At 45.0% G+C, this 26265-nt stretch overlaps 11 protein-coding genes across 11 annotated transcripts; 4 read left to right on the top strand and 7 right to left on the bottom strand.

The window, feature by feature from the left end:
* Positions 1-438: 438 nt before the first annotated feature.
* Positions 439-1027, bottom strand: PADG_04588 (uncharacterized protein; the record flags this gene model as incomplete). The annotated part of the gene is made up of 3 exons (XM_010761757.1): positions 439-565; positions 698-894; positions 983-1027. 3 exons carry the CDS (start codon positions 1025-1027, stop codon positions 439-441), a joined length of 369 nt encoding a protein of 122 aa, XP_010760059.1.
* Positions 1028-3155: 2128 nt separating this feature from the next.
* On the top strand, positions 3156-3898 carry PADG_04587 (uncharacterized protein; the record flags this gene model as incomplete). Its single annotated transcript, XM_010762001.1, has 2 exons — positions 3156-3198; positions 3333-3898. 2 exons carry the CDS (start codon positions 3156-3158, stop codon positions 3896-3898), a joined length of 609 nt encoding a protein of 202 aa, XP_010760303.1.
* A 674-nt stretch (positions 3899-4572) lies between these two features.
* On the bottom strand, positions 4573-5554 carry PADG_04586 (uncharacterized protein; the record flags this gene model as incomplete). Its single annotated transcript, XM_010761756.1, has 6 exons — positions 4573-4653; positions 4725-4874; positions 4949-5034; positions 5091-5196; positions 5284-5417; positions 5527-5554. The coding sequence occupies 6 exons, from the start codon at positions 5552-5554 to the stop codon at positions 4573-4575; spliced, it is 585 nt and encodes a 194-aa protein (XP_010760058.1).
* A 2201-nt stretch (positions 5555-7755) lies between these two features.
* Positions 7756-8414, bottom strand: PADG_04585 (uncharacterized protein; the record flags this gene model as incomplete). Its single annotated transcript, XM_010761755.1, has 2 exons — positions 7756-8248; positions 8359-8414. 2 exons carry the CDS (start codon positions 8412-8414, stop codon positions 7756-7758), a joined length of 549 nt encoding a protein of 182 aa, XP_010760057.1.
* Positions 8415-10579: 2165 nt separating this feature from the next.
* On the top strand, positions 10580-12467 carry PADG_04584 (phosphoprotein phosphatase CDC14; the record flags this gene model as incomplete). The annotated part of the gene is made up of 2 exons (XM_010761754.1): positions 10580-11145; positions 11216-12467. 2 exons carry the CDS (start codon positions 10580-10582, stop codon positions 12465-12467), a joined length of 1818 nt encoding a protein of 605 aa, XP_010760056.1.
* A 1417-nt stretch (positions 12468-13884) lies between these two features.
* Positions 13885-14860, bottom strand: PADG_04583 (uncharacterized protein; the record flags this gene model as incomplete). The annotated part of the gene is made up of 2 exons (XM_010762000.1): positions 13885-14702; positions 14782-14860. The coding sequence occupies 2 exons, from the start codon at positions 14858-14860 to the stop codon at positions 13885-13887; spliced, it is 897 nt and encodes a 298-aa protein (XP_010760302.1).
* Positions 14861-17651: 2791 nt separating this feature from the next.
* PADG_04582 (uncharacterized protein) lies at positions 17652-19399 on the bottom strand (the record flags this gene model as incomplete). Its single annotated transcript, XM_010761999.1, has 3 exons — positions 17652-18587; positions 18669-18730; positions 18796-19399. The coding sequence occupies 3 exons, from the start codon at positions 19397-19399 to the stop codon at positions 17652-17654; spliced, it is 1602 nt and encodes a 533-aa protein (XP_010760301.1).
* Positions 19400-20370: 971 nt separating this feature from the next.
* On the bottom strand, positions 20371-20916 carry PADG_11790 (uncharacterized protein; the record flags this gene model as incomplete). Its single annotated transcript, XM_010762211.1, has 2 exons — positions 20371-20594; positions 20730-20916. 2 exons carry the CDS (start codon positions 20914-20916, stop codon positions 20371-20373), a joined length of 411 nt encoding a protein of 136 aa, XP_010760513.1.
* Positions 20917-20944: 28 nt separating this feature from the next.
* On the bottom strand, positions 20945-21549 carry PADG_11789 (uncharacterized protein; the record flags this gene model as incomplete). Its single annotated transcript, XM_010762210.1, has 2 exons — positions 20945-21325; positions 21415-21549. The coding sequence occupies 2 exons, from the start codon at positions 21547-21549 to the stop codon at positions 20945-20947; spliced, it is 516 nt and encodes a 171-aa protein (XP_010760512.1).
* Positions 21550-22261: 712 nt separating this feature from the next.
* PADG_04580 (uncharacterized protein) lies at positions 22262-22453 on the top strand (the record flags this gene model as incomplete). Its single annotated transcript, XM_010761753.1, has 1 exon — positions 22262-22453. The coding sequence occupies one exon, from the start codon at positions 22262-22264 to the stop codon at positions 22451-22453; it is 192 nt and encodes a 63-aa protein (XP_010760055.1).
* A 1148-nt stretch (positions 22454-23601) lies between these two features.
* PADG_11788 (uncharacterized protein) lies at positions 23602-25518 on the top strand (the record flags this gene model as incomplete). The annotated part of the gene is made up of 3 exons (XM_010762209.1): positions 23602-23780; positions 23917-24028; positions 24091-25518. 3 exons carry the CDS (start codon positions 23602-23604, stop codon positions 25516-25518), a joined length of 1719 nt encoding a protein of 572 aa, XP_010760511.1.
* Positions 25519-26265: the final 747 nt, after the last annotated feature.

The raw sequence follows: 26265 nt of genomic DNA, 5'->3' as shown, positions 1-26265 counted from the left end.
TTTTCTATCTGTTCATAATACGCAAGGGCAATTATCATTTTGTTGCAAGACTGCATCCCTCATGTGTCCGGTTATCCTGCCGCTACACCTCCAATTCCGCTCCAATGACAAGTTTACGAATACTGTTAAGTTCGAAGAGCACAAATAAGGGAAAAACTGGAGAAGGATATACTGCGAAACCTTACACCGGGAATGAAATTCGATTTCCTGGATTTCGTGAGATCCCTATCATGTATTTGAAGAAAGGATTATGCAATGTTTTCTTTATTTAAAAGGAAAACCAACCTAAACTCCACTTAAAGATATAAACGTAGAGTATATCACGGCATCCATTCATCATCAAAGAGAAGCGATGCCTAGGTTTGCACAACCGCATCAAACCCCATCTACCCCTCCTTATTTTTTTGAAGCCAAAATGCAGAATCTGATTCCTCAAACCTAATCCTCATCCTCATCTGCCTCGTCATTGACGACGTTGTAGAAGCGCAGCTCATATACACCCTTGGAGGTGGAGACGACACGCAACCAATCGCGCAGCTGTTGCTTCTTGAGGAATTTCTTTGTCCTACACACAGTATTCAGTCAGCATCTACCTACCTGCATTTGGGGAGGGCGGTAAATTCCGCAAAATGCCAGGCCAGATACAGCCCTAGAGACACATGTGACTGTGGCATGGGAAATGGATGAAAAAACGTACAGGTACTTCAAATACCGTCCAGAGAAAGGAATGTGTGTGACAACCTCGATCTTGCCATCTCCGACCTGGGAGATCTGGATGGAATCGCCGAGGTTACCGACGCGGCCCTCAACCTTGATCTTGTCGTGCAGGAACTTCTCGAAGGCGGAGACATCGAAGATTTTGTCGTTGGCCGGTTGGGAGGCATTGATGATGTACTGTTTGCCATTTGGCGTTGGTTAGAAGATCGCATTGGAGGTGAAAGGAGGCGGGGGCTTGTTTGCGCATGGAATGCATATGACATACCTTTTTCGTCACCTTCTGAGACTTGCGGGCCTGTATTTTTGACATCACGAGAGGGTTGTTGGTTAGCCTGCTGTTCCTGACATTTCTTCTGCGGGTGATCACAGAGGCATTGATTCTTTTACAATCCCTTGATATCACTTCTGTTTTGCTCCTTTCCAGCTCTCCATCCATTCACCCCTCCATAATCATCATCCATCCATTACCATGTACATGATAAAAGAGGAGAGGGACGGAGCAGAGGAAAAACGGCAAAAAGAACCCGGTTATCAAGGGGGAAATGACAAAGCTGTTTGAGGTCGCAAGGCAGAGACATACAGTTTGAGGAGCCATTGTGAATTAGCGGAGGATGAGGATGATGTGGAATAGATCCGTGATGGAGAGGCCGCAAAGAGGTCGATATCCTGCGGTATTCTTGTTGGAATCTGATATATTGTTTTTGGAGGTGGATGAAGTTTGCGAGTTTGTTTGATGAAACAACGGGGCAATGTGGGATGAAAACTCTTGGCATCGAGTTGTGGAAGTTAATTAGGGTTAGGGTTATTATATCATGTGACTCAGATGGTTGGAACCAACCCCCCCTCCTTTAATTACATATTATCCCATTCACATAGGCCGATGGCATTTTAAAATCTAGTAGCCTGTGTATTTTTTGCAGAATATGATATTGATGCATTCATGGGTAATTACAAGCCTTACGATTCATACATCATGTTGGACTGGACTTAACTAAGGCAGCACTTGCGGATGTTGAACACCGATGTTGAACATTCACAATTACCCTACTCCGTATGTTATTTGCAAAATCCCGGAACAGCTGGTTTCTTCAAATGCCGTCCTCGCATGAGGATTCCCCTCCCCATCTAACCGGTCATCAAAAGCTTCAAGGCAGTGCTTCATCCAAGGAGTAATCAGATCTGAAATCTTTTAATCTTCTTACGGGTGCCAAGTGACGTAACTAGCATTGGTCAGCCCTGTCACTGTGTGATTGGTGGGTTGGAGTGAATCAGTCTGCGAAGGTGTGATTTTGGAGTTTCGGGCCGACCCCGATAGCAAAGTACAGTATAAATACCTTGGGACAGACAAATGAGTCATCTGATTGCAGAATGTTTGGAGGAGTGATCAAAAGATTTCTCATCATGTGGCGGACCTTTTTCTTCTTGAAGCTAGGTGAAGTTCTTCATATCTACTAGCCCGCAACATGCCGACTCCCGTGTGGTGCAGACAATTCCATATCATGGGAAGTTGCGGAGCATCTGGTGATTGATCTGATATTTCTTATATTCTTACTCAGCGTTGGAGTTGCAGTCCGGTTAACTATAACCAGCAATCTCGATTGTGGTCTCGCGTCACGAAAAGTTTTTGGTACGTTCGATTAACTTTGGCACTCGGGAGGGATGAAGAAATTTGTCCGTTCCCTTTGAGTAGTCATCTCCGAGAAATTATTCTTAGTAGTGGCTTAATGGGCAGTTTGAGGAAAGGTTTGATCAAACTACACGCCACGATGACGAAAGGCTTCTCTGGAACCGAGGGAGGTTTGGGCCTTTTGGTGAAGTGTCAGCCACTGCCGAGTGGGTCTTGAATGAGGCTCCCCTGAAATTAAACTATTATTGGCACTCTGTTGACAACACTCACCTTGATGGCGAGATATTCCAGAAATGGGGGCTAACCCAACCGTATGAGTCGGATTTTGAGTCGAACGCATTATTTATATTACTCGGAATCTCTGCTCTTCCGAGTAATTCCATAAATTAATCATAAGGTACAATGATTGAACCGGTTTACACGATTAGTCTAATAATAGTTCTCTGGGAGCAAACACTAACTTATATTAGGATATTAGTAATAATATTTGAACCAAGGTTCCACCACCATCATCATCAGGCCATCAAGCACCTTCCAAAGTTCGTCATTCCTTGCTAGCTGCGGGTTAGGTGAGTTACGGTAACTACTTGAGCCGTTCCTTCCCCCGGTCAACCATTCCCATCAACATCAACATCACCAAACCATCGGCTTTTATATCTCTATACCCACCTTTTCCGACTGGAGCCTTTATTTTATTTGCTTCATTATACCTTAACGTGCCCGCATTACGACAGCCGCCAAAGTGTTTCGTACTAGGCCTATCTCAACTATTTCCATAGCAAAGTATCTTAAGAGACCTCGCCCAGGCATCATGTCCTCCGCCACTTCTTTCTACGAGTTCCAGCCGCTAGACAGTACGTGAAAACATCTATCTTCCCCCCCCCCCCCCCCCAAAAAAAAAAAAAAAAAAAGAGACGACAGATCCGGGAAAAGAAGGGAAAAATTAATGAATTCAGAACAAGGAGAGAAATTCTAACGTTCCAAACAGAAAAGGGTGAACCCTTCCTCATGACTGGCCTCAAAGGCAAAGTCGTCCTCATCGTTAACACCGCTTCCAAATGCGGCTTCACCCCGCAATTCAAGGGTCTCGAATCCCTCTACACCTCCCTCTCGACTACCTACCCTGGTAAATTCACCATCATCGGCTTCCCCTGCAACCAATTCGGCTCGCAGGAGCCAGGAACCAATGACGAAATCCAATCCTTTTGCTCCGCCAACTACGGCGTCACGTTCCCTGTCCTGAGCAAAGTTGACGTGAACGGCGAAAACGCGGCACCTCTGTGGAAATGGCTCAAGTCTGAGATGCCCGGTATCATGGGCATGAAGCGCGTGAAGTGGAACTTTGAGAAGTTTTTGGTCAGCGCGGATGGAAAGGTTGTTCATCGTTGGGCGAGTTTTACGAAGCCTGAGTCGCTGAGACATGCGATCGAGAAGGAGATCCATAAGGCCGAGGGGCAACCTGCGGAGCAGGAACCAACTCCCGAGGTTCCGACGGTGAAATCTGAAGATCAACGTCCTGAGGCTACACAGCCTTCTCAGCCTTCGCAGCTGTGATTGTGTGTGTGTGTGTGTGTGTGTAGTTTTGCCGAGTTGGAAGGACAGTTGCGTCTTGGATATAAGATGTTTAAAGATTCCCCATAGATGGCAGATGGCATATTGTGGATGGTATTGTCTCCGCCTTTCTTCTCCTGTTTTATTTGTTGTTGGCTTTAGTTTACATGTTGATATGCATTTCCTCTGGAGGAATTTTGGGGGTTTGTTAATTTATTCTTATGCCAGACCCCCTCTTCCCCAAGAAAGGGACCGGGCGGTCCACTACCCCATTCAGCATTCTTAACACGCTGTATCAGAAGATTACTCATCATGTTCATTGTTTTGTTTTGTTTTTTGTATACATATTTTGTTGTAATGTTGTGTCTTGTTCCCCTTCTGCTCTCCCCTAATGTATGAGTCTGTTTCTGCTAACCCTCTGCCCCATCCTCAAACTTTTATTATGATACCGAAGATTCGTCTGGTTTTTATAGAATTACCAAAACACAAACGCAAATTGCATGTATAATTATACCAAGTTTAATTTTTAATTTTTTTAATTTATTTTTTATTTTAATTTTTTATTCCGAATCGGATCGTTTGTTAATTAACGATATTGTTTCCCATTTAAATATAGGTGTATATACCTATGGATGCACATACATCTTGTTTTCATTATAGATTCAAAACCCATTCATTCACTCATTCCCAGCTGCAGATGGCTTGGGGATCAAATTTCGGAGAGCCAGGTCATACACGACATCTTCGACTTTCTTAACCTGTTCACCAGTGTTAGAAAGTGACTGAGCTGGATGATGTCAAAGCTCGGTAAAAATAGGGAAGGGCATACGTTATATTTAATCCCATCGAACCTCTTACGCAGACTGTCGTTTTTCAGATTCAGCAGCTGGAAGCCGGCAAAGAGGTCCGAGACGAACTTGCTAATCTGTAGCGGACGAGAGTAGTCTCCCAGCGTTACCGAGTTGACGGCTAGCCGGCTCTGGCGCATCGTGGGCTGGTTAGTGGATGGTTTTGATTATTTGCAGAGAGAGAGGGGGGGGGGGGGGAACATACCAGCTCCTCAATGAGCGATATCAAGGCTTGCAAATAGTCTTCGATGGATAGGTGGAAGGAATCTTGGTCCTTGAGGTTGACGGGGACTGTGGCTGTTTAGAAACGTTGGGTGGAATGTAGGAGAATAGTAACAAAGACATACCACCCAAAAACTGCCCAACCTCCTCAATCGTCATGAAGCCCTTTGCTTTCTCATCCCGCGCATCCTGCAAGCCACCTAGCCATGCGCAGAATTGGATGGTGAATACCTTTGAAAACACAGTTGGGCATGTTAGATGAGGTCACGTGGTCGACCAAGAGACGCAGATTAATAACGAGGGATATGGGAGGCTGACCAGATTCTGCAACTCGCGACTCCAGATGTGGTGATACTTGTAGAAGGGGTGTTGGGATGCGACTGAGACAAGATGAGTGACATCTTCCTTTTGCGCGTGGATTTCTTGAGATGCTTCAATGAGGAACGGGGTTACTGTGAATGTTTTATTCGATTAGAATGTCAAGTAGGGGAACATATGAATGCAGGAGATGGAAGTTTTTCCTTTTTTTTCCTGGGTTCAGAGGTTCTGTAGGTGTGATACAGGCTGTCCTGCTGACCTGCGCATGCATAGCAAATGCACAACTTAGGGCAAACAGAAAAATCTGCAGTTGCGCAGATAGATATGTATTTCCAACGCGATCGAGGCCCCTCCAATCAAGGAAAAGTATACATGACGTTCGTATGAAACAATTTCAATGACCAGTGTGTATTCCATGGAGGCAATCAAAAAAGATGTGCTTATATAAAATGGCATTTTGAGCATCAATATCAAACTTGGAGTGAAGTTGTAACGCACACTGGTCTGATGGGGTTGAGTGAGCTCGCGATAATATGGCTAGGATTGATCGACCTGTTCGACCAGAGGAGAAGACACCAGGTCAGCTCAATGCCAAAAAATAATACTCGGCATATTTGTGTATATCAAGTGAGGCTTTCCAGAAGAATTCATTCAAGCCTGCAAGGTGAATCATATCCACCTCCCATGGACGCTGAGTGCTGGGTGGTCTACGGCGAATATATCTCTATTGGCCTATAGAGACGGAAAAGTGAGAACACACCTCGTTTGGATAGAGTCCAGACAATCCCTTGAAGTTCCTGAATAACAGCAGTGAGATACAATACCAAACAAATCAAGGTTGAAGCTTACATCATGAATCCGGCTCTCTTGGTCTATCTTCGCCTGTAGGCTTTCAAATATAGCAGCATCAATCATGATTACTGAGGAGTACAAAAAAAGTTATTTTTATAGAATAGACAACAGATAAAAGAGAAGAAATCCAGTTCTTACATTTAACAGTTTATGTTTTTATCAATATGAATTATCTGTTGGACGGCTTAGTTGGGTTGTATTGGCAGCTCTGTATATTCTGTGTGCGGGGGCGCTAGTCTGTAATAGGAAGCCTAAGCTTCAAAATCATCTTATCAATGTGAGCAGCAAGACGAAGCCTTTTAAAGGTTTGTTAAAAACATTTCTTTCATATGAGGTCTGAGAAGGCTTTTGGGCTGAACTATTTCCACCATAAATTAATTCATGTAGGATAACATAAAACTGCAACATATTGCTACCGGTCACGAGGCTAAGCTAGGCCGGATTGGGGCGAGAGTGGGGGAGATGGTTTACAACTCTGAACTTTAATCACTGATCCGAACCTCTAATTCCTGGTTATTAGAGAGAAATAATACAGAAATACAAAAAAATATAAGGGACATTGAATAACAAGAACATGGAATAATAATTCTCTTCTTCAAACCATCGGGCAAGCCGACGAATTAATGAAAAGAATTTTCGCGTCACTAGGTGATAGTGTAAGACCAAGGACACGGTGCGAAAGGACATGCGCAAGCACAGAGGTCCAATCGCGCGATCCAAAAATGGGATTAATCAATGTTGTATTCCTTAGAATACTTTCAGAGATTAAACTGAAAAGAACAGATACTACACTTGATCTTAGCCTTACGGCAAAGAGAGCTGGAGAAGAAAAGAAAAAAAAAAATTAAAAAGAAAGCGGGAGGGTGGAGGTATTTATACGATCGGTGGGACAGGGATTGATGGCGCTAGTGATAACCGAAATTAAAAAGGCGATGATGATTGGCTATCAAAGCGGGCTGGAATGAGTCAGCGGGTTAACTTTTGCCACGAGAATGAGTTTGATATTCTTGCAAACAAGACAAACAGGCGGTTGGGCGTGACTTTTGCTTCCAAAAAAGGCCAAGGTTATTAAATATCTATATAAGTGAAGGACGGACTGAGGGGGACTGTCATATCAACATGAATACCTCGAATACGTCGCCTGTAGCGGAATGCCGCTATTGCTAATATACCGACTGTTACATTTACAAGTTGAAGAAAAACCTGTATTCCCCTTATTTAGGTGAACTTTTCATTCTATACACCACTGGGGGAAAAAAGGTCTTTGATCATCATGCTCAGAGGATCGGTAGATTCTGAATATACAGCAGATTAGAGCTAAAAGCTCTCTTCTCATCATCTTAATTTTCATCACCATCAACCAGAAACTCTCATCCCGCAGTGCGCTAGAAATTTAAAATGCACCCACCTGCTTCAAGCTCATCATTCACCTTCATTAATTGTGTTAACAGTCTACAGCTCACTCCATTCCATCACCAGCTAGCTACATGTACCCTCTTAAGATAATTTCAAGTAGATAAACAAAGTATTCATCCCACATACACACATCCCTTCATATACCTCATAATGACAACTAAAAAAAGTAAAACTCCCACCCCCCTCCCTATTCCGCTCTACAGTTTATTCCAACTGCCCCGCCAAAATATCCACGTCCAACTCCTCCATAACCCCCAACACCACCCCCAAACTCTCCATGAACCCATTCACAGCCACACGCAGCATCCGGTTCGTCGTCGCCCGGTACTCCGTCTGCAGTACTGTTAGTTCCTCCACCTCTTCTTCTCCGTCCCCTTCTCCCTGACCCCCTTCTTTCTTTTCGCTTACTTCCCCCTCCGTCCTGTTCAGTATAGGAATGTCTGTTCCTTGGCCTGGCCTGCGGGGTTGAGGGGTTGTAGCTGTAGCTGTAGCTGTAGCTGTAGTTTCAACTAAAGACGAAGCGGGAAGTGGCTGTGAACTCAATTCTTGCTGCTGCTGCTGCTGCTGTGGTTGTGGTGGGCGTGGGCGCGTAAGACGGAACGAGCGACGGACGAAAGGCGAGAGTTCGGAGTCGACTTGTAGAGCTCGCAGGGCGGCGGAGGCGAGACGGTGAGTGGGGAGCGGGAGGGAGATTATTCTGTTTTGTTTTTTTATTCCTGCTATTAGTGTTCCTTTATGTGATTTACTGATTCACTCGTTCATAGTCTGCCTTTTGCTTATGTCTGGGGGATCCGGGGGACTTTTTACAGGGAGTATGGGAAATCAGATTCTAGGCTTGACTTGAACGAAGCGGGGTGGGCCATGGTGGATTGAGATGGTGAGGGTGGCGAGGTGTGTTGATAGGGGCTTTCGATGCTTGTTCAGCTAGTCTGATTGAGTGGCGTTTCTTGTTTCTTTCTTCGTGCGATATGAGGCGGGAAGGGGTTAATGAAGCGGTTGTGTTAACTCATGGTGTGAAGGTTGTAATTCTTGCAACTTTAAGAGGAAAGCTCCCGAGTTGAGTGCAGATGGTAAGTAAATTCTCGGTTCTTGTTAATAAAAAGTTAGGAAAAGTGGTTATATTTAAATGGGAAAGTTTTTATTTCCTTTACTCTGTCGCATGGCAGGTGTTCAGGATGTTGTTAGGATGCGATGATGATGATGATTCGCGACGATATTTAATTTAGACCTCGAGATGTAAGATTAGAGTTTTGTTAGGATAACTAAACTTTCACACAGACCTTCAGAATTTCGCGGGTGATTATGTATCTACCTATGACATATACTTACTACTGTAGATAGTTAATATTATTCGTTAATATCGACCTTCAAATTTGTAGGAATTGATGGTTGTTATTCTTTTCAAGAGTAACTATAACTAATACTTGGTGGTAATCATGTTGAACTAACAGAAATATATTTACTCATTTTGCATTGACCCTCATCCAAATGTGCTGGACAAAGCAGGTACCAACACGAAACTGAAGGTATGACGCATATTAGCTACTTAATGAGCATATACACATGGGATGAAAATTGAGGAGATGGGAGATATGACTTTATGGAGGACCCTCTCAATAGATGCAAAGTCATGATGGCTATATTATTTCTATCGACCCAACAAAAGCAGCAGCAAATTCAATTCATCGCAGTGCGCCACCCACGGGCCTTTGACACAACGGCGGTAACTATGTATTTAACGTACCCCGCACCACCAGGGGAGCAGTGCACTTGTCGATGTTGTTCGTTAACCCTAAGTCGTCGTGATGGTAAAACACACGGTCGGATAGATTAGACCAAACTCTCTTGGGGCAGAATCGAAGAATCTATGTATTGGATTGCATCAATCGCGCTCTTGTCCTTTGTAGAGTGTCAGAGGTTTGTTGTGGAAAATATCATTTCCATAGAGCGCCCTTTTCAAATTATCCGCCGGTTGCGCTGTGCACACTCTGTAGATATTCAGGTGTCGTTGTATGGTGACCAAATGAAACGATCATCATATGACCCGACACCGAGATGTTATGGTTACTTGTTTTGGTATTTAATTTCCCACTCCCTCCCTGGGACGGATGGAGCACGGTTGTTGGTTGTTGTTATCATTTGAGGATATGGATAACTTCTATTGTTAGATGATGAAGATGCTGAAATGCTGGATGTTGTCATGTTGACCTCAGCCTTCCCCAGTTGAGACGGCAAGACGCCGCGCTATCCCCGATCGGGGAGCAGTTGCCCTGCCAACCACCGTCCGCTAAACCCAAACAGGCACTAACCACAACAATCATGCACCTTGCCAATCAGCGGCGATCGTTGTCTCCTTCTTCTTCTTCTTCTTCTTCTTCTTCTTCTTCTTCTCTTCTTCTCCCCAGTCCAGGTTTATTACTCTTCCTATCAACCTCCAACCTCCAACCTCCAGATCTTCTCTGCTCCGGATACCCTTTGGCTGCTGTCCGGCTGCTCTCCTGCTCTCCTACTCCCCATTCTTTCCTCTTATATATATATATATATATATATATATAACCTCCCGGTATCTCTGCAGTGGAAGAGAAGTATAACCTCTGCTGCTTGCCATTGTTAGCTTCCCGTCCCATCCAGAGAGCTCAAAGATACCAAATAAACCCATCTGGGACCATGCCCCTCTGACGCACGAGTGCTACCTATCCTATTCTTCCCCGTACTCCCTTTCCTTCTTCTTTGGCGACCATCTCTATATCAGATATTTTTCTGTCATTCCCTTGTCCTAATTATTACCTGATATCATTTGAAAATTCTCGCCGCGCAGAAAATATCCTCGCCATACTCCACTCTCTCAATCTCTATAATTAATCGCCTGCCAAAATGCCATCCGTAGGAGGTTCCTGTGGGCAGGTGATTGAGTATATTCAAGGTACGTCTGCGTTTTTTTTTTTTGTTTGGCAGAGACCCCACATTGTTCCGACGAAAGTGAGGAAAAATAAATAAATAAATAAAAACAATAAAATAAAAACCCACCATGCTGATTTCAATATCCCAACCGGTAGACCGACTCTATCTTGCATCTTATACTCACAAACCGAGCGAATCCACTCCATTCCAGTTTCCCACGCAACCAAAGTCCCCAAGCAAGAGGGCCTTCAAGACTCAACCAGCAGCAGGGAGCGCACCAAGAAATAACAACCCGGTATATTTCACAGTTGACGACTACCTTCTTTATAATTCCTTCCATGCCGATTTTGGCCCTCTGCACATTGGTCACCTGTACCGTTTCGCGGTCCATTTCCATGAAATATTGGGGGACCCTACAAACAATGACCGGGCTGTTGTTTTCTGGAGCAAGCCTGATGCCAGAAGTCGTGCCAATGCAGCTTGCTTGGTTGCATGCTACATGGTCCTGATTCAATCGTGGCCTCCTCACTTGGCTCTGGCACCCATTGCACAGGCAGATCCTCCATATATGCCTTTCAGAGATGCAGGATACAGTCAGGCAGATTTCGTTCTGACAATCCAGGACATAGTGTATGGTGTGTGGAAGGCGAGGGAAGAAGGACTTTGTGGGTTGAAGGACTTCAGTCTGGAAGAGTGAGTCTTGTGCCATTGACTTCGTTTAAAAGGCCTTTTCTTGAATTCTGGAATTCTGACCTAGATATAGGTATGAAAAATATGAGCGCGTGGACATGGGAGATTTTAACTGGATTACACCGCACTATCTCGCATTTGCGTCGCCGCAGCATCAACCAGTTGAGCCAATCCCACAAAACACAGCAGAATATGCCGCTTTGCCTTCAACAATCTCTGAAGTGCTCAGTTCGGATCTTCCTGTTCCTTTTAAGAATGTCCTCTCTCACTTTTCGTCCCGTAACATTGGTCTGGTCGTCAGACTAAACTCGGAGCTCTACAGCCCGTCATACTTCACTGCAATGGGCATTAGCCATATGGATATGATATTTGAAGATGGGACATGTCCGCCACTTCCATTAGTCCGGCGATTCATCAAAATTGCACACGAGATGATTCACAAGAAAAAGGGAATAGCGGTGCATTGTAAGGCGGGGCTTGGTCGAACAGGCTGCCTGATTGGAGCGTACCTGATTTACCGTTATGGTTTCACAGCAAATGAGGTTATTGCTTTCATGAGGTTCATGCGACCGGGGATGGTTGTTGGGCCTCAGCAACATTGGCTCCATCTCAACCAGGGCAGCTTCCGTGAATGGTGGTTTGAAGACACCCTCAGAGAGAAACTGGCATTTTCCAACCCTACAACCCCTGGCAAATCAATCCAAAAGCAACGCATGACCAGCAATGGGCAGACCGCCACTCCACCAAACCCAACAAGTCCAAAACGTCATGCGCTTGGCGAGATTGACAACAATGAAGCTTCCGGGTATGCGGATGATACGCTCCCCGCTCCTACGCCAGGGCAACCGCGTAAATCACACCAGAAGGATTCGAGACATCACCCGTATGCTCGTACCGTATCGTTAGGGTTACGAGATGAGGCGGGTCTAGAGGCAACTTCTAGGAATGGAACAGCTTCAACAAAAGACGTTCGTCGCAGACTGGCAGATCACAGCGAGAGTGAGGAAGAGCTTCAACTCCAAATGCTTGCTAGGCGCGGGTCATCGCGGTCCCCCATCTCCTCACCCCAGCGGTCCATGAGCCACTCCACCACTGCCACTGTCGGATTGAGCATTCATGAAGATGTGGAGAATTACGGAGGCGAAAAGCAACTGAAGACGCCAAGTTCGACGGTGTCAATGGCTGCTACTAAGAGTGGGAGCGGTGTGCTTGGTGTTGGGAAGGTTCGTGGGAGTCCGAGGAGGGTTGAAGGGAAGACCGATAAGGGTGTGAGGAAACATAGTGGGCGGATTGGGAGTGCCGGTGGGGTTTCGAGGCTGAAGTAATTCTACATGGATGGAGAAATGTATGCATGCGTTATCCGAAAACGCGGCTATTCTGGTACGGGAAATGCGATACACGACCTTTCTTCTCTCCCGATGTTCCTTTTCAATAATGTACAGTTTGTTGCTGGTTCCTTTTTTCCCGCTGTGAAATCCCCTGCATGGCTGCTGGCAAGGCGTTCGTTGGAGCTCTCTTTTATCATCCTCATTCTTCTCTTTTCCTTTTCTCTTTTTTGTTATTTCAATTTTATAAAGATTCCTTTTCTTTTTCTTTTTCTTTTCTATTTTTGCCCTTTTTCGAAGGTTTTTTTTTTTTTTATGTTGGACGGTGACGAGGGTTATAAATACATACAGATGTCATTCTTCTAAGTCCCCCCCCCCCAACCCTTTTTCTTTTTTTGGTTTTTGGCTAAAGATGCTTTGATGTTTTTCTTCCTATTTTGTGGGCTTTATGCTTTCTGCTTTCTGCTTTTGTCGGAGTAATGAAGGTGTTTGGCGGTGAAGTTAATGTACTGTACTTAAGTATATTTATTTTTATGCTATTTCAGTTCTGGTGTCTTGTGATCGTGGCTTTAGTGGTCGATCATCAGCGCTTGGCGCTTAGTTAACGGAGACCATAGCCGTTAACTAGCAGCTAACGACCCACCAGTCTGTTTTCTGCTATAAACTACAACACGGTCAAACGCTCCATCGGCGCCACTACTCTATGGAACAACAAAACCCACAACCTACGAAAAGTATATAGTCGGCTACCATTCCGTTGAGTAACCTATCCTTTAAGAAGAACTGAACCCCTCGACAATGGCCACCACTCCTCCCCTCCCCCATCCCTCACCCTGAGATGGGGGCTCTTTCCAGCTTCCCCCCGGAAGTCCTCCACATAGCGGGGACTTTTGTTAGCGTACAGCATGATTACGGAGGGTGACGGGCCCTCTCGCGCCATGCGGGGGATCGGGTTGCCGCCACCACGCCAACCAGGGCCCACTATACGTCTTGTTTAGATCACAAGGGACAAGAGGCTGATAATCACCAGTATTTAAGTTGGGGCTTCTGTTAGAGATTGTTTAACGAAGTGAAGCGTTTCGAAACATGTGGCCTTGATATGCCTGGATGGTGTCTGCATTATGGAACTGTATGTGCTTGTTAGGTGTGCAGAGAGGACAAATAGAGTGTACTTCAAATCCTGATGTCTCACGAACATGCTTCAAGTATTTCAAACAAAGTTGCTACAACTTTAGAAGTATAGATGCCGTACTAAGTACATCATATGCTCTGCTCCGAGGATGACTTAGCTCTCCATTGATATGATGTTGTCAGTAAGTGCTCTTTTGGTTCTAATTTTGCTTCCCAATCGTATAATAAAATGAGACATGAATATTTACATCTGAAAGTCCAATCTTTTGAAGCAGCTAAAAGAGAACTAGCTATTCTTATGCGTCGTAGGTGTTTTAGGCATGAGCCATGCCGGCCACCAGTTTTGAACGGCAGTGGAGACAGAGGTACAGAAGACTGCGAGAACCACCCTTATGCTCAGGAGTTCAATAAGGTTTTGGAGTCCAGAAATAAAGTTGTGAAAGAGTCTCAGAACCTCCCATTTACCTGGTGGTTGAATAAGTTCTTGGGGAACGACAACCATAATACCTTCTTCTCCAGTGAAGCGCAATCGCACAGCTCTGTTGATCCTCCTGTCAAAACTTCCAGCATCATCGTAAGAAGTAAACTCGTAGATAATATCGTCGATGTTATGCGTGTCAGAAGACGTTTCAATTTGCTGTCCGACCATTTCAGCGACCTTTGCTGCCCAACAATTTTGGATTGCCCTTTTGTTTGGAAACTTGACGATGATGCACCCGGTAGAAAGCGCAGTTGCATTTACTGCACCGTGGAAAAATACAAGTATCTCTTGAAGCTCTTCAAAATCCAATATTCGGTGGCAGCTCAACCTGCTGAGAGTAATGCCATTGTCGATAAGAGTGGAGTCGATAACGTGATGCGACGTTGGAAATGGAGCAAGAACTTTGACTTTCCTCCCTGCGGCTTCTGTCCCATCATACTGGACTGAATGGACGGAATTGGAGATAACCAAGGATGGCTTGTCGGTTTCACAGACAAAAAAGACCTTACTTTCTTTCAGTGACTGGTCATAGGTTCGAACCAACGATTCGATTTCGCGCTGGACATATGTTGATTTCTCCCCAAGCATTTGCAACCCTGGATCTATGGTATCAGACGACAGTGCTGTGGGGTTTAACATAATATATCAGAAATGGATTCTCAGCTAAATTAGCACATGTAAAGAACGGAGATTGGTACTCACCTGCGGCGGGCCGAATAACAGGGAGAACCAGCTGATTTTGCTCGGAAGCCCTGATACGCTGTTCCCCACGCGGTGACATTTCCTTAGATTATAATTTCAAAGTATATTATGATACTTGTAGTAGTGGCTGTGTTTCAGATATCAGCATTTGATGGAAGCTACTTTCAATTTCACCGGAGTCGCAGTCGGGAGTTCTATGCTTGAAAATGTGGGAAATTTGTTGCATCTTTAAGAGCGAGAATCTTAAATTCTTTTTCACCGACAAGTAAATCTACGTTCTAAGCCATATGAGGTTGATTGATGTCATTATATTTTATCAAATAGTTTATTCTTCTTCGTTCCTTGGTTGCGGTTTGTGAATTGTTTCCAAGTACAGTTCTTCCTTGAAGGTTTATCTTGCTGGGTGAAGGAATGAACCCAAGGGCTAAGCTGGGACACTGGACTCCAGCTAGAGATCCGAAAATACCCACCTCTAGATATGCTTTTAGCCTGTAAAATCATATTGGGGTTTGATCTTGGGGGTGAATGAAAGAAATTTAAGGGTTTTTTAAAAGCCGAAGAGACAATGACGTCATTGAGGCCGGCTCCCGGCTTAGGATTGCCGAGAACTTTAATTTTGACAACCCATTGCCGAAGGCGACGTCGCTTAGTTATCGAACAAGTCGATCAGGAATAAACTTCGTTTACGATGATGTTTGACGTTTTTAGAGTTTAATGTCAGATAAGCGCTTTAAGAGCCACAATACACTACATGGTAAATATATTCTAGGTAGTCTGGAAGATAAGCCCAGTGGAGAGAAGGGTATGATTTCCTGTTCAGTAACCTGCCATTGCTAGGGCTGTTTATGTCTTCCTTCGACGCTGCAATACCAGTCATTGCTGCCTGCGTCTGCCATGAGATACCCAAACCTGTCTTCTAACGGCTCAGAAAGTATATACATGCGATACCATTGACCATTTGTCCTCTCCTGTAGAATAACTTAGCAAGACTGCCAGATTTCGCCGCAATGCCTGAGTTGAATTCGGAATGGCTGGAGTTCATCCGGAGCGAGCCAGCCATCCAGGAGCCGGAAACCCTCAGTTGACCTGGAGACCAAGCGGCGGTTGCGCTCTAGGCAGGTATTAGAGAGAAATGGTGCCTATCTGTCGCAATATGAACCTAGGTTGGCGCAAGTTGTTGTTGTTGTTGTTGTTGTTGTTGTTGTTGTTGTTGTTGTCAGAGATTCTACTGTGACCGCTGGAGATGAAGTAAGTATTCCAATCAGGATATACGATGGCAATCAGTCAGCGAACCGCCCGGTGGTAATATTCTATCGTGGTGGTGGGCTGACAGGCTGGGATCTCGATACAGAAGATTGTATGTTTTTCTATCGCCTCCTATCATTTATATCAGTGCTGTTGTTTGAATGAAGAAGCTAATTCTGGAAATATCTGTATTTTCCACATATAAGTATCGTGCAGACGCATGGCAATTGACTGTGCCACAGTCGTTATCAGTGGTGTTGCATAACGCCTCGCTCCTGAAAATTCATATCCCATACCGATTAATGAATTAACATATTGCTCGCTACCGAAGACATCTATGGTGTTCCTGATTCCGAAAAGTTGATACTCTTGCCCATCCACTATGGGGTGGCCTGACCAGTCTACCGCAAACCTTTATTCAGATTTGCGGGATCGATATATTGAGAGATGATGCAGTTTGCTATGCCACAGGTTTGGTTGATGCGGGAGTTGACGTTCAATCGAAGATGTACGAAGAACGTATCCAAGCATCAAGTTACATTTTGTCTTGTACTGGGACGTGAAATGTGCTAACCCTACTAATCCGTGCGAAGGATCTCCCGCATGTGTTTTGGCTGCAGGCGCCGCAGTTGGAGATATCGCGGGAGGTAGAACAGGACTGTTGGTGGGATCAACTGGATAATCAGCAAAAGGCAGACGAAAACTCCAAACTAACCCTCTTTTATGCAACGTGGGAAATTTTTGGTCAAGGAATGGATGTATGTATGTATGTATAAATGTAGACATGAACCTATTAACATGGAGATGTGTTGAACACCCGCAGCGCTGTTGTTCAGGAGGCAAATTGGGGACGGTGTGTCCACTCATTTAGTTTGCAAGCTGCAGCCTGTTATTCTACCTGGTTTAAGGATTCACCAATGGAAAAAAACTGTTCTTGATATTGTTAACGCTGTAGGGTTTGATATTTAAAACTCTAGGTAAAAAGCTTATCATTGGAGTGAGCAGTGGGAACCGATCGTTAAAGCTGATGGGATTGGAAGAACGCCGAATGGTTATGCAGTTACATCGTCTTGAAGTTTGAAGTTAAATATTTAATTGCAATATGGCCCATTACGGGGGTTTTATTTATTTATTTATTTTTAGTCGTGAATGAAATGAGCTTAAGTCGTATCTCAACTGATTACCTGCTCTATCAATGCATCCGCTTGATAAGGTGGCAAATTGTATTTCATCATCATATTGGTTAATGTTTTATGTTCCAATATTTTCTAACTCCTAGCGTTGATTTCGAGTTACCCACCATGGGATAGAAGAGAGGAAGTGGATTTTTCACCGTTGCCGATATGAATGATACGACCATTGCCGTGGGTACCGCTGAAGAAAATACAAAAGGGCGAACGCGGTTCCGTTGAATAGAGAAAGTGGTTGATACTGAAAAGGATGAGGATAACTTGCGAACAATTTGATTGTTCTATCATGGACAACGAAACTTTAGACGTGGGTATCCATACATGTGCCTGAAGATCACCACTGCGCAAAGTCTGCTTTAGACTGAGGACTATTTGGTAATGTAACTACTATAGTTACTGACCATGAGAATAACAAAATAATGCAGAAGGAATATGTCATGCACTATCATTTCGCAACTCTGCCGGCGCACTGCCATTCATCTTAAAGTATCCCGGCTGCAGTTTCTGAAGAATCTGCTCGGGATCATCGTACAACGACGCCTCCCGCAGCCGCTGAACAATTTCAGGCCCATAACTAGAGATCACGTCCTGAAACTGGCTGGCATAGTTCATAAAAAGATAGTCGACATGGAGGCCGGATTCTTTGGCTTCTTCCCTGATCGTCTCTAACATGATGGAGAAGGCCTGATAGATTGTCATGTCGTCAATCTCGTTAGACCAGGATGCAGAGAGGAGGAGAACGGCATACGGTCCGCCTTCGGCTGGAAGCCCAAATGTATTACCCTTCATGAGCGACAGCATCGATTCGGTGATGGTTTGGAAAATGCAGTCGGCTTTTATGTTCCTGATATATTTGAGCGATTGAGTCGTCGCAAGAAATGTGTCCACGACAAACTCCGCAAGCTCAAAGTCCAGTCGAAAAGTGTATGTCCAGTGGGTATTTCGAAGCCCTGATGGGGTTTCATTTGCCAATCTTTTTGAGATCTCGGACATGTATTGAACCAACGAACTCTCAAATAGAGAGGGTATGGTCTTCATCTCGTCAAATATCGGCGGATACGGGATTCCATCCGCATTTTCAAGGCCAATGCTAATTGTCTCACTGTCATTAGTGACGGAAAAGGTTGTAAAACTGTTACTGCTGGGTGGGTCTTTGGTTGAGTTCCTCGCAATGTTCACATATGCAGCGAGAACGTCTTGTGTTTTATCCATGTCGAATACGTGTAGTCCGTGCCACATTTGCTTTTGAGGGTATACGTTTACAGTGAACCTGGTTACGATTGCAAAGTTATTTCCTCCTCCACGCAGTGCGAAGAACATCCCCGGCTGCTTAGCGTCGATATTGAGAATTCCACCATGAGCACCCACAATCTGGAAGTAACCGATGGAGGTTATTGACTTGACCACGTCCAACATGAAAACGAACCAGGTGTTGGATGGTTATAAGCTAACCTCATAGTTTCTAACATTGTCGCAAGCCCATCCATATAGATTGGACAGAGAAGAAATACCGCCTAAAAAGGGCATCGTCAGCTTATGATTCAAAGTTAAAGAACACCTATCAGTTACGGACACTTACCTCCAAGTATCTGGCCACCGACGCCTTCACCTGCGGTACTTCCACCAACCGCGGTGAGATTTTGTACTTCCAGCTTTTTATAGACATCATACCACGTATTCCCTGTACCCAACACCGCCGTCTTCTTATCCGGAGATATTGTGATTTCGTTGATCGAACGCAGATCAAGAGTCATACCATCCTGGATATTGGCAGCCCCTGGGAACGCAGAATATCCCCCACTCCTCACAGCAAATGTGCAGTTGACCTCGGTATTTACGAACGTGGCGAACGACACTTGTTTGGTGATTTGAGGCCGGAAAATACACGTTGGCTGAAATTTCGACTGCTGCTGTGACCAAAAGCTCTCCTGGAACTCACTGTAGGTCCTGTTTCCTGGAAATGCAACTGTGCCTGGGTATACCTTGGAAAGGTAAGTACAGGCAAATACACACCGGCGGGGGACGGTATCATTTCTGCTAAATTTAGGAACAATCGGTAGCTTTTGAAACGATGTCTCTTGATAAGCTAAGGGGGAGGCAGAGTCGATATCTAGCAGCTCGAATGCTACCACTAAGCGCCCCAGCAGAATTGAAACCAGCGCAAGATTGTAGCTTAACCACATCGCTAGGAATGAACCTGGCAATATCTAGTTGGCTTAGTGTAAGCGGGATTGAATTATTTCAGTGGACAAAAGCATAAAACCCCAAGTTTAAGTTATCAGTGTAAAACGTCGGGAGCAGATTTGGGGGGGAAATAACACGATTACTCCCTCGTCTCGTTGCCCCCGACTACAACAACGCATGGAAATGATTGAACATAACTAATGCTAGCCCCGGAAGGAAAATTCTGAGATAAATCCAACTGCCAGAAAGGGGGTAGAAGTTGGTTCCCGAAGAGTTCTATACTATCACTTCGGGGCTGCTTTGAATGCAAGTTATAAAAAGTACTTGCCGCGTTTATTTTTCAATGCGAAGTGAGAATCGAATTCCACTCAACAGCATATCTACTTGGCTCATCTTACCGATCAGAGCAGAATGGCTGGATCTAGACTTGAGAATATTAAAATCGAAACTCAAACTTCCGTGTATGCAGGCGAACGGAAAACTCCAAATGTCATGTGTGGTTCTTGGGAAGTTTTGTTTCTTCCTTTATTTTAGGATGGATGTCAGTTGTGGCTGTGCCCTTTGCGGAGTGTTATAGAAGAGACAGGCTGACTATAAGTGAATGTTACCTTCCTTGCCGGTGCTAAAATTAAATCTCTCAAACCATCGAACGTCCGCTACGATGCTTATACTGGGTTAGCGGAATTGGCCATAAAGGTTGAATTATTATAATTCAGTTTTAAGAGTTTACCCGTGTGTCGATAGAGACTGCACTTGCAGTTGGTTGTGTCGGAATGCGGTCTGGAAAATATATGGCTGACACTTTAAGAAAAAAAAGTTTATTGGAAGAAGAACTTATCGCTAGTTAGTTCCTAAATGAAAATACCTATAAGCGGGACAAATAGGAAAATAGCAGATTTGTAGGGTAATAGAAAAGGCTCTAAAATTTACTTTATTTGGCAACCATCCCGTCAGAGGAGTATAGACGTTGCTAGGATGCCAATGACCAGGCGGCATGCAACCAGTCGCAGAATTTCTGAGGATTGACATTATCTAGGGAATGCAGGTTAGGGGCCCCAAAGTCATAACAACCAGCTGTTGTTGCCAACAGGTGGTGAAGGCTCCATTGTTCCAAGATGTTGCTAGAAGCTTTCGCATGTGCCAGAGAAGTTTCAAGGGATTCGTCGGTAAGGAGAGTTTTTTCAAAGTGAACACCTGAAATTTTCATGAATGAGTTTCCACCTGCATTGCATGAGAACGAAGCCAGGTATACCGTATAACATATTAAATCTGAGACATAGAGAGCAAACAACATGGATAAAAGGGGAAAGGAAATTTGGAAAATCTCACCACGGACGTTTTCCACTACGTTCACAACATCACTTAAAGTCATACGCTCACCATAGACTCGAAACTCCGTCGGCCACTGCGGCAAGTCCAGCGCTGCAACAATATACCTCACCAAATCCTGCGCAGACGTCATACACACGCACACAGGGTCCCCCATCACAATGAAATACGGAATTTCAGTCGTCATAGCACGTATATTCATAAGGTAATCCCCTTCAGCGTCTATGCGTGTGCTCTTGCCAATTTGGAAGGAAGCCATACCGCCCGGAGCAAAACGTTCGTAGAATATCCCACAAGCAAAAAACGGCATACTCCATGCCGTACTTTGCATACCCTTGCAAGCGGGCAAGACTACTCCTGTTTCCTCGGTCCAGGATGTCAGCTGCTGGGCGCGTAGATTGACTTCCCTCAAATTCTGACGGAACAAAGCGCCTGACGTGGAGTTGAGCAGCGGCATCAATTAGAGCTATTTCGGGCTGCCCTGATATGGTGGATATCACGGTGTCAATGCCGGTTAAGGCGTATTGGAGATCGTTTTCGTCGCCGTAATCAACCTTTATTACTTGCCAACCTTTCGCGGTGAGGCCCGGGTTGTCCTGGAAATGTGACAGTGATTAGCATGGGGCTGCAGGAGCTGTGGTATAGGAGTGGGTGGAGATTCTCGAGAAATATAAGATGTACATACATTTCGCGAGAAGAAGATAAACTGGTGACATGTTTGTGTGGAGATGTACTGGGCAAGCCCACTAGTCCCAGCGATAGCTATTTTGATCATTGTCAAACTATGTGCGAAATTGGATGCTCCAAAAGTTCCGGGCATGAGGCATCAGGATTAGAAATAGGTAGCGGAAAGGAGGCATGCTACCAGCTGAGCCAACGCATGCATTTAATTTTCAATGGTTTTCAAAACAGGAAAAGGGCCTTTCGATAAATCCGCTGGGCAGCGACTAGGCTTTAAACTTCAAGTCGACGGCGTGGCCTCTATGTGTGTCCACGATAGGAGAGGAAGAAATGAGGACTTTGAAGAGAAATATATGAACTTAACCTGGAACATGTAGTGTGAAAGCAGGATTTTCAGGAGCTTAACGTAGGTAGGAAGAAGAAAACGCCGTATTCTTCCGAAAAATATAGCAGAGAAATATTTATAAGGAGTTCTAGCCAAACAGCTAGGAGGATAGGCTGGCTATATTTGGCCGACCGTGATATTCAGCTGGTAGCACAGCGTGAACCCTAAGGTTCACATTCACAGTGTAAAGATATGAAGAGCATATGGAATTGTAACCATTCGAAAATAGTTGGCTTCATATTTGCTTACCTCCTGGATTCTGTTTTAGGGGTTTTTAAGGCCTCTGCATGAACCAGTTCATGCCAATAGAGCATAAAAGAGTATATGGAAAGTATGTGAATTGCCTACTAGCTGTAACTGAAAGTGAAAATGCAAGTACAAAGTTCAGATCAATAAACAGAGGGACGTTTTGGGTGCTTTGTAGCGGAAAACTTCCTGCAGGTATAACTTGAACGTGAAGATGAAGATGGCTGCTGATCGACGAAGCCATGGGTGGGCCCGAAAGACGCACAACCAGTACGATGCTATACAGAATCCTTATTTGAGGCAAGGCCACTATGACGCGTATGGCATAGGGCTTAGGTTAAAGAGCCTCAGTGAATATGGTCCGGAGAAATATCAGGTAGACAAGATGAATGAGCCTGGAATGAAGCAGTAATAATCTGCGGGCACCCAAAGGAACGAAGGCGGGGCATCGAGTGATGAAAGTAGATAGCACTCAAGAAGCCAAATGAACAACCATTCATGGGTTGTCCATCCTGATCCATGAAATTGTAGCAGAGTGCTTACAGGCTTGATGTAACCGAGCAGCCTTGGAGAGATGGAAAACTTTTCTTTTTATAGCATAGGTGAAAGATATATAGGCTCAGGGTGACAAGAAAACCCGCTGGACAGCGGGACTAGGCAGTGGAATGAGTTTCCCAGGCTCTAACAGTTGCTCCCTTATCGGGGACTTAGTAGAACGTCTCCGGATAGATGGCGGAGTGAATGGCCTCCTAATCATCGTCTCGTACCGTCAAGCAATGGTTTCATTAAATGGAAAAATCCACCTGAGGTATCACGATGCTAATTCCATTCTCGCATTCAGCGTTGACAGGAAACGACTTCCGAAAAAGATTAGAACAAAGACTCGGGAACCTGAGAGAATTGGGATTGGGATGGGATGTAGGTCAGAGGGCAGAGGTTGGGATGCATGTCCACGTGACTCAGTGTTCGCGTATCCCTTGGCATAGCGGCAAACGCGTCTACTGTTACCGAGATTACGCAGGGGATCTTCCATCGAAGAAATGAAATGAAAAGACGGGACATTAGGTTCATTAATTACCTCTTATAACTAAAGAGAGTTTCTCTCATTGTAATTGTTCCATGGCTCATTTCTGTCTCTGTGAAGAATCATTCCGCTTGCCTTGACGTACCACAGGACGGAAATGTCTGGTAACAGGAACAAAACCGCGTCAATCAACCAAATAAAAACCGTTTTGATCATTGTCATTGCACCACTTCGCATCGAGAATAACAATATAAGTTGGCTTGGGGACCCCCCCCCCCCCCCCCCCCCCCCACTAGTAAACTACGGAAAGCTAAGCGACAAGCAGGACATAAATAACTACCAACAGCCAAGGCAAACGAATCCACCTCACCCGACCTGGATGACCGTGCACCTCCGCGTCACAGCGCGACGCGAGCAAATATCACTCCTCGTCGTCCTCTTCTCTTCACGCCGTGCAATCTCATTGTGACTTCTCCACGCAGTAGATTCTCCATATCAAATTCGACACATTGTCTTCAAACCCCCCGCCAGCCATCATGAACAATCCTGAGCAATCATCGCCGCCAGAGGGTGCCAAATCGTCTACGATGCCATCTGGAAACGCTACCAATAATAACTACCCTTTCTTGGTCCATTCTCAGAAGACATTGACACAGAATTTGCCTCCCAGGGTAAACAACAAAGCTCTGGCTCGGCAAAAACGTAGACGTACCAGGTACTTCACTCCTCCGCAACACCCTGTTCTACGTCGACCGTGATTCACGGCACTGTGTCTGCTATCTATGCTCCTTTCTTCAAGTCAAGACCTTACAACATTCATTGCCATTTGTGATTGCTAATTCGCGTATTAGCCCTGATGACCAAAAAATATTAGAAGCGGAATACCATCGGAACCCGAAACCAGACAGGGCAAAGAGAGCGGAGATTGTCAACAGAGTTACATTGGGCGAGAAGGAAGTTCAGGTACGAATTAAGTGAAATATCTATGTATTCAGAATCAAGGTCTAACGCCATCTTTGATGAAGATATGGTTTCAAAATCGTCGACAGAATGATAGACGCAGATCCACCCCCCTCCACCCAGAAGACTTCAGACCGTCCAAATGCTCTACCTCGGACCAGGACGCGAATAACAATGACAACACCGCGACTTCTGGCGGCCCCTCTACTCAATTATCTAGACCTGGCCAGGAAACTGCTAATCAGCTCGGTAACGTGCCACGCGAATGGATATCACCACAAAGCTCATTTAGGTCTGGAACGGGAAGTGATTGCGGAGGAACGCTTGATTCTTCTCAAATGAGAGCCTCGCAGATCACCAATGTCTCTCGGCGCGGGGAATTAAACGATCAAGTAGTCAGTCCGGAAGAGCAACCCGGCGTATATAAAGAAGGCCCAGTCATACCAACCAATGAGCCATGCCATATCCCCTCTGCCAACCGCAAGCGGTCCAGATCTGAACCCCAGGCCCCAAACGCCAACTCAAAGAGCGAACACAGCCCACCCACTTCAAGCACGTTTATACCGCCGTCACTACGCATATCGTTATCCTTTGACGGGGAAGCTGTTGTACGCAAGGAAGGAGAAATCACACCATCTCCACAAAAGCCGAGGGATTCAATACGCATTTCTATGTCTGCGGACGGGGAGGCACTTATCAGGGGTGCAAACGAGGAATCTCCCACGAAGGGTCACTCGTCTTTATTGAATTTCACCCGACCTGCTTTGGGAGGACTCCGGAGGAGCATCAGCGCTTTCCCCCTTGGATCACTAAGGACAACCAATGACCAACGAGATCCCAAACCATTTGGGAGATCTCGTGACTCCCGTAACTGGGAGCTTCATTGTGATACAGATGCCAGAACTGCATTGTTAGGATCGAAAAATAGTCTTTCGTCTCTTGCATCTCGAACAGGAAAATTAGCTCGTCGAAAATCCGATCTGGGACAGCCCAGAGCTTTAATGCAGCGGACAAATCTCCCAAACACATTACCACTGTCAAGGGAACCGCGAGGGAAACGGAAAAAGTTGCCACGTGCGATGTCATCCGTAGCTTGTTTAGAATCCGGTTACAAATCATTACCTTCAAAGACAGGAGATGGGTCTCTAGAATACCATTTCGGCGATTCTGACAAGGAAAATTGGATTCCAGCTACACAAATATCTGCCTCCAGGCGCTCTCCTAGCAGCCAGAGGACTCGTCGTGGGGTGCTTCAAAACCCCAGAGTCAACAATGAAAAGGGTAGTAGTCAATCAGTCAACGGATCTAACAAAATGCAAACGAGCTATCGGGGCCAGCATCCAAATAGCACCCGTGGAGGGGAAGGGGGTGGAATTGAAGAGCTTTGCAGAGGACCTGACGACGTATCTCAGCTGATATCTGGTCCCAACCAAGATGAAGATTTGGACTGCATCCAGGGATTGCTGTCTTTGAGCCAGGGTGCATGGAAGTAGTTGACCGTGTCGGTCAATATGAACTATATTTTTTGCTATATATCTTGAAAATTGTCATTGGGGTTCTTGGGGAGGCATGGCTTATTATGTAAAATAACAGCCATGCCTTATATGTGTCATTTTATTTCATGAAACCCTGGTTTAATAAATCAATGTTGTATTTTTATGTTTAAATTGTTTCTTTGTCCTCAGAGTAACGCCACAACTATCTGATAAAACTAGCTTGTCAGTTACCTGATCAGAAAAAGATGACTCAACATCTCAACCAATTCGATATTCGACACCAGCGCTCGCAATTTACCAACCTTTTGCACGTCGCTTTTTTTCTTTCTGCATGAAAAAAAGGAAGATAAAATAAGGAAGAAAAAAAAATCCACTCTATCAGCGGATAATGCATTGAAAACAGCCCTTATTGACACTCCTCACGTCAGTAAATAAATTTGCGTGGCCGTGGATTCTTTCCAGCCTATCATCTGCATCCCCGCATTAAGTCAGCTTCTTGAACCGGCTTCCGCCGGCCTTTCGACGCTCTGTTGCTGTGAGGAGCTGGAATGCCAATCCAACTGCGACTTTCAGCAAATGTTCATATTTTGATTATGTACGTTTCCGCCTGTTTCTACATTTATGGGTATCCCCGCTCGTTCTTATCATTTGATACTTTGGTTTCCTAAGCTTGTGGGTATTTCTGAATTACTCTTCGCTTTCAATAATTTTACTTGTTATAAGTTGCCGCCCCGTTTTGTATGT

The sequence above is a fragment of the Paracoccidioides brasiliensis genome (genome assembly GCF_000150735.1).
Source record: "Paracoccidioides brasiliensis Pb18 unplaced genomic scaffold supercont2.5, whole genome shotgun sequence".
NCBI classification, from domain to species: Eukaryota; Fungi; Ascomycota; class Eurotiomycetes; order Onygenales; family Ajellomycetaceae; genus Paracoccidioides; species Paracoccidioides brasiliensis.
This window is presented reverse-complemented; position numbering and strand designations above follow the sequence as displayed.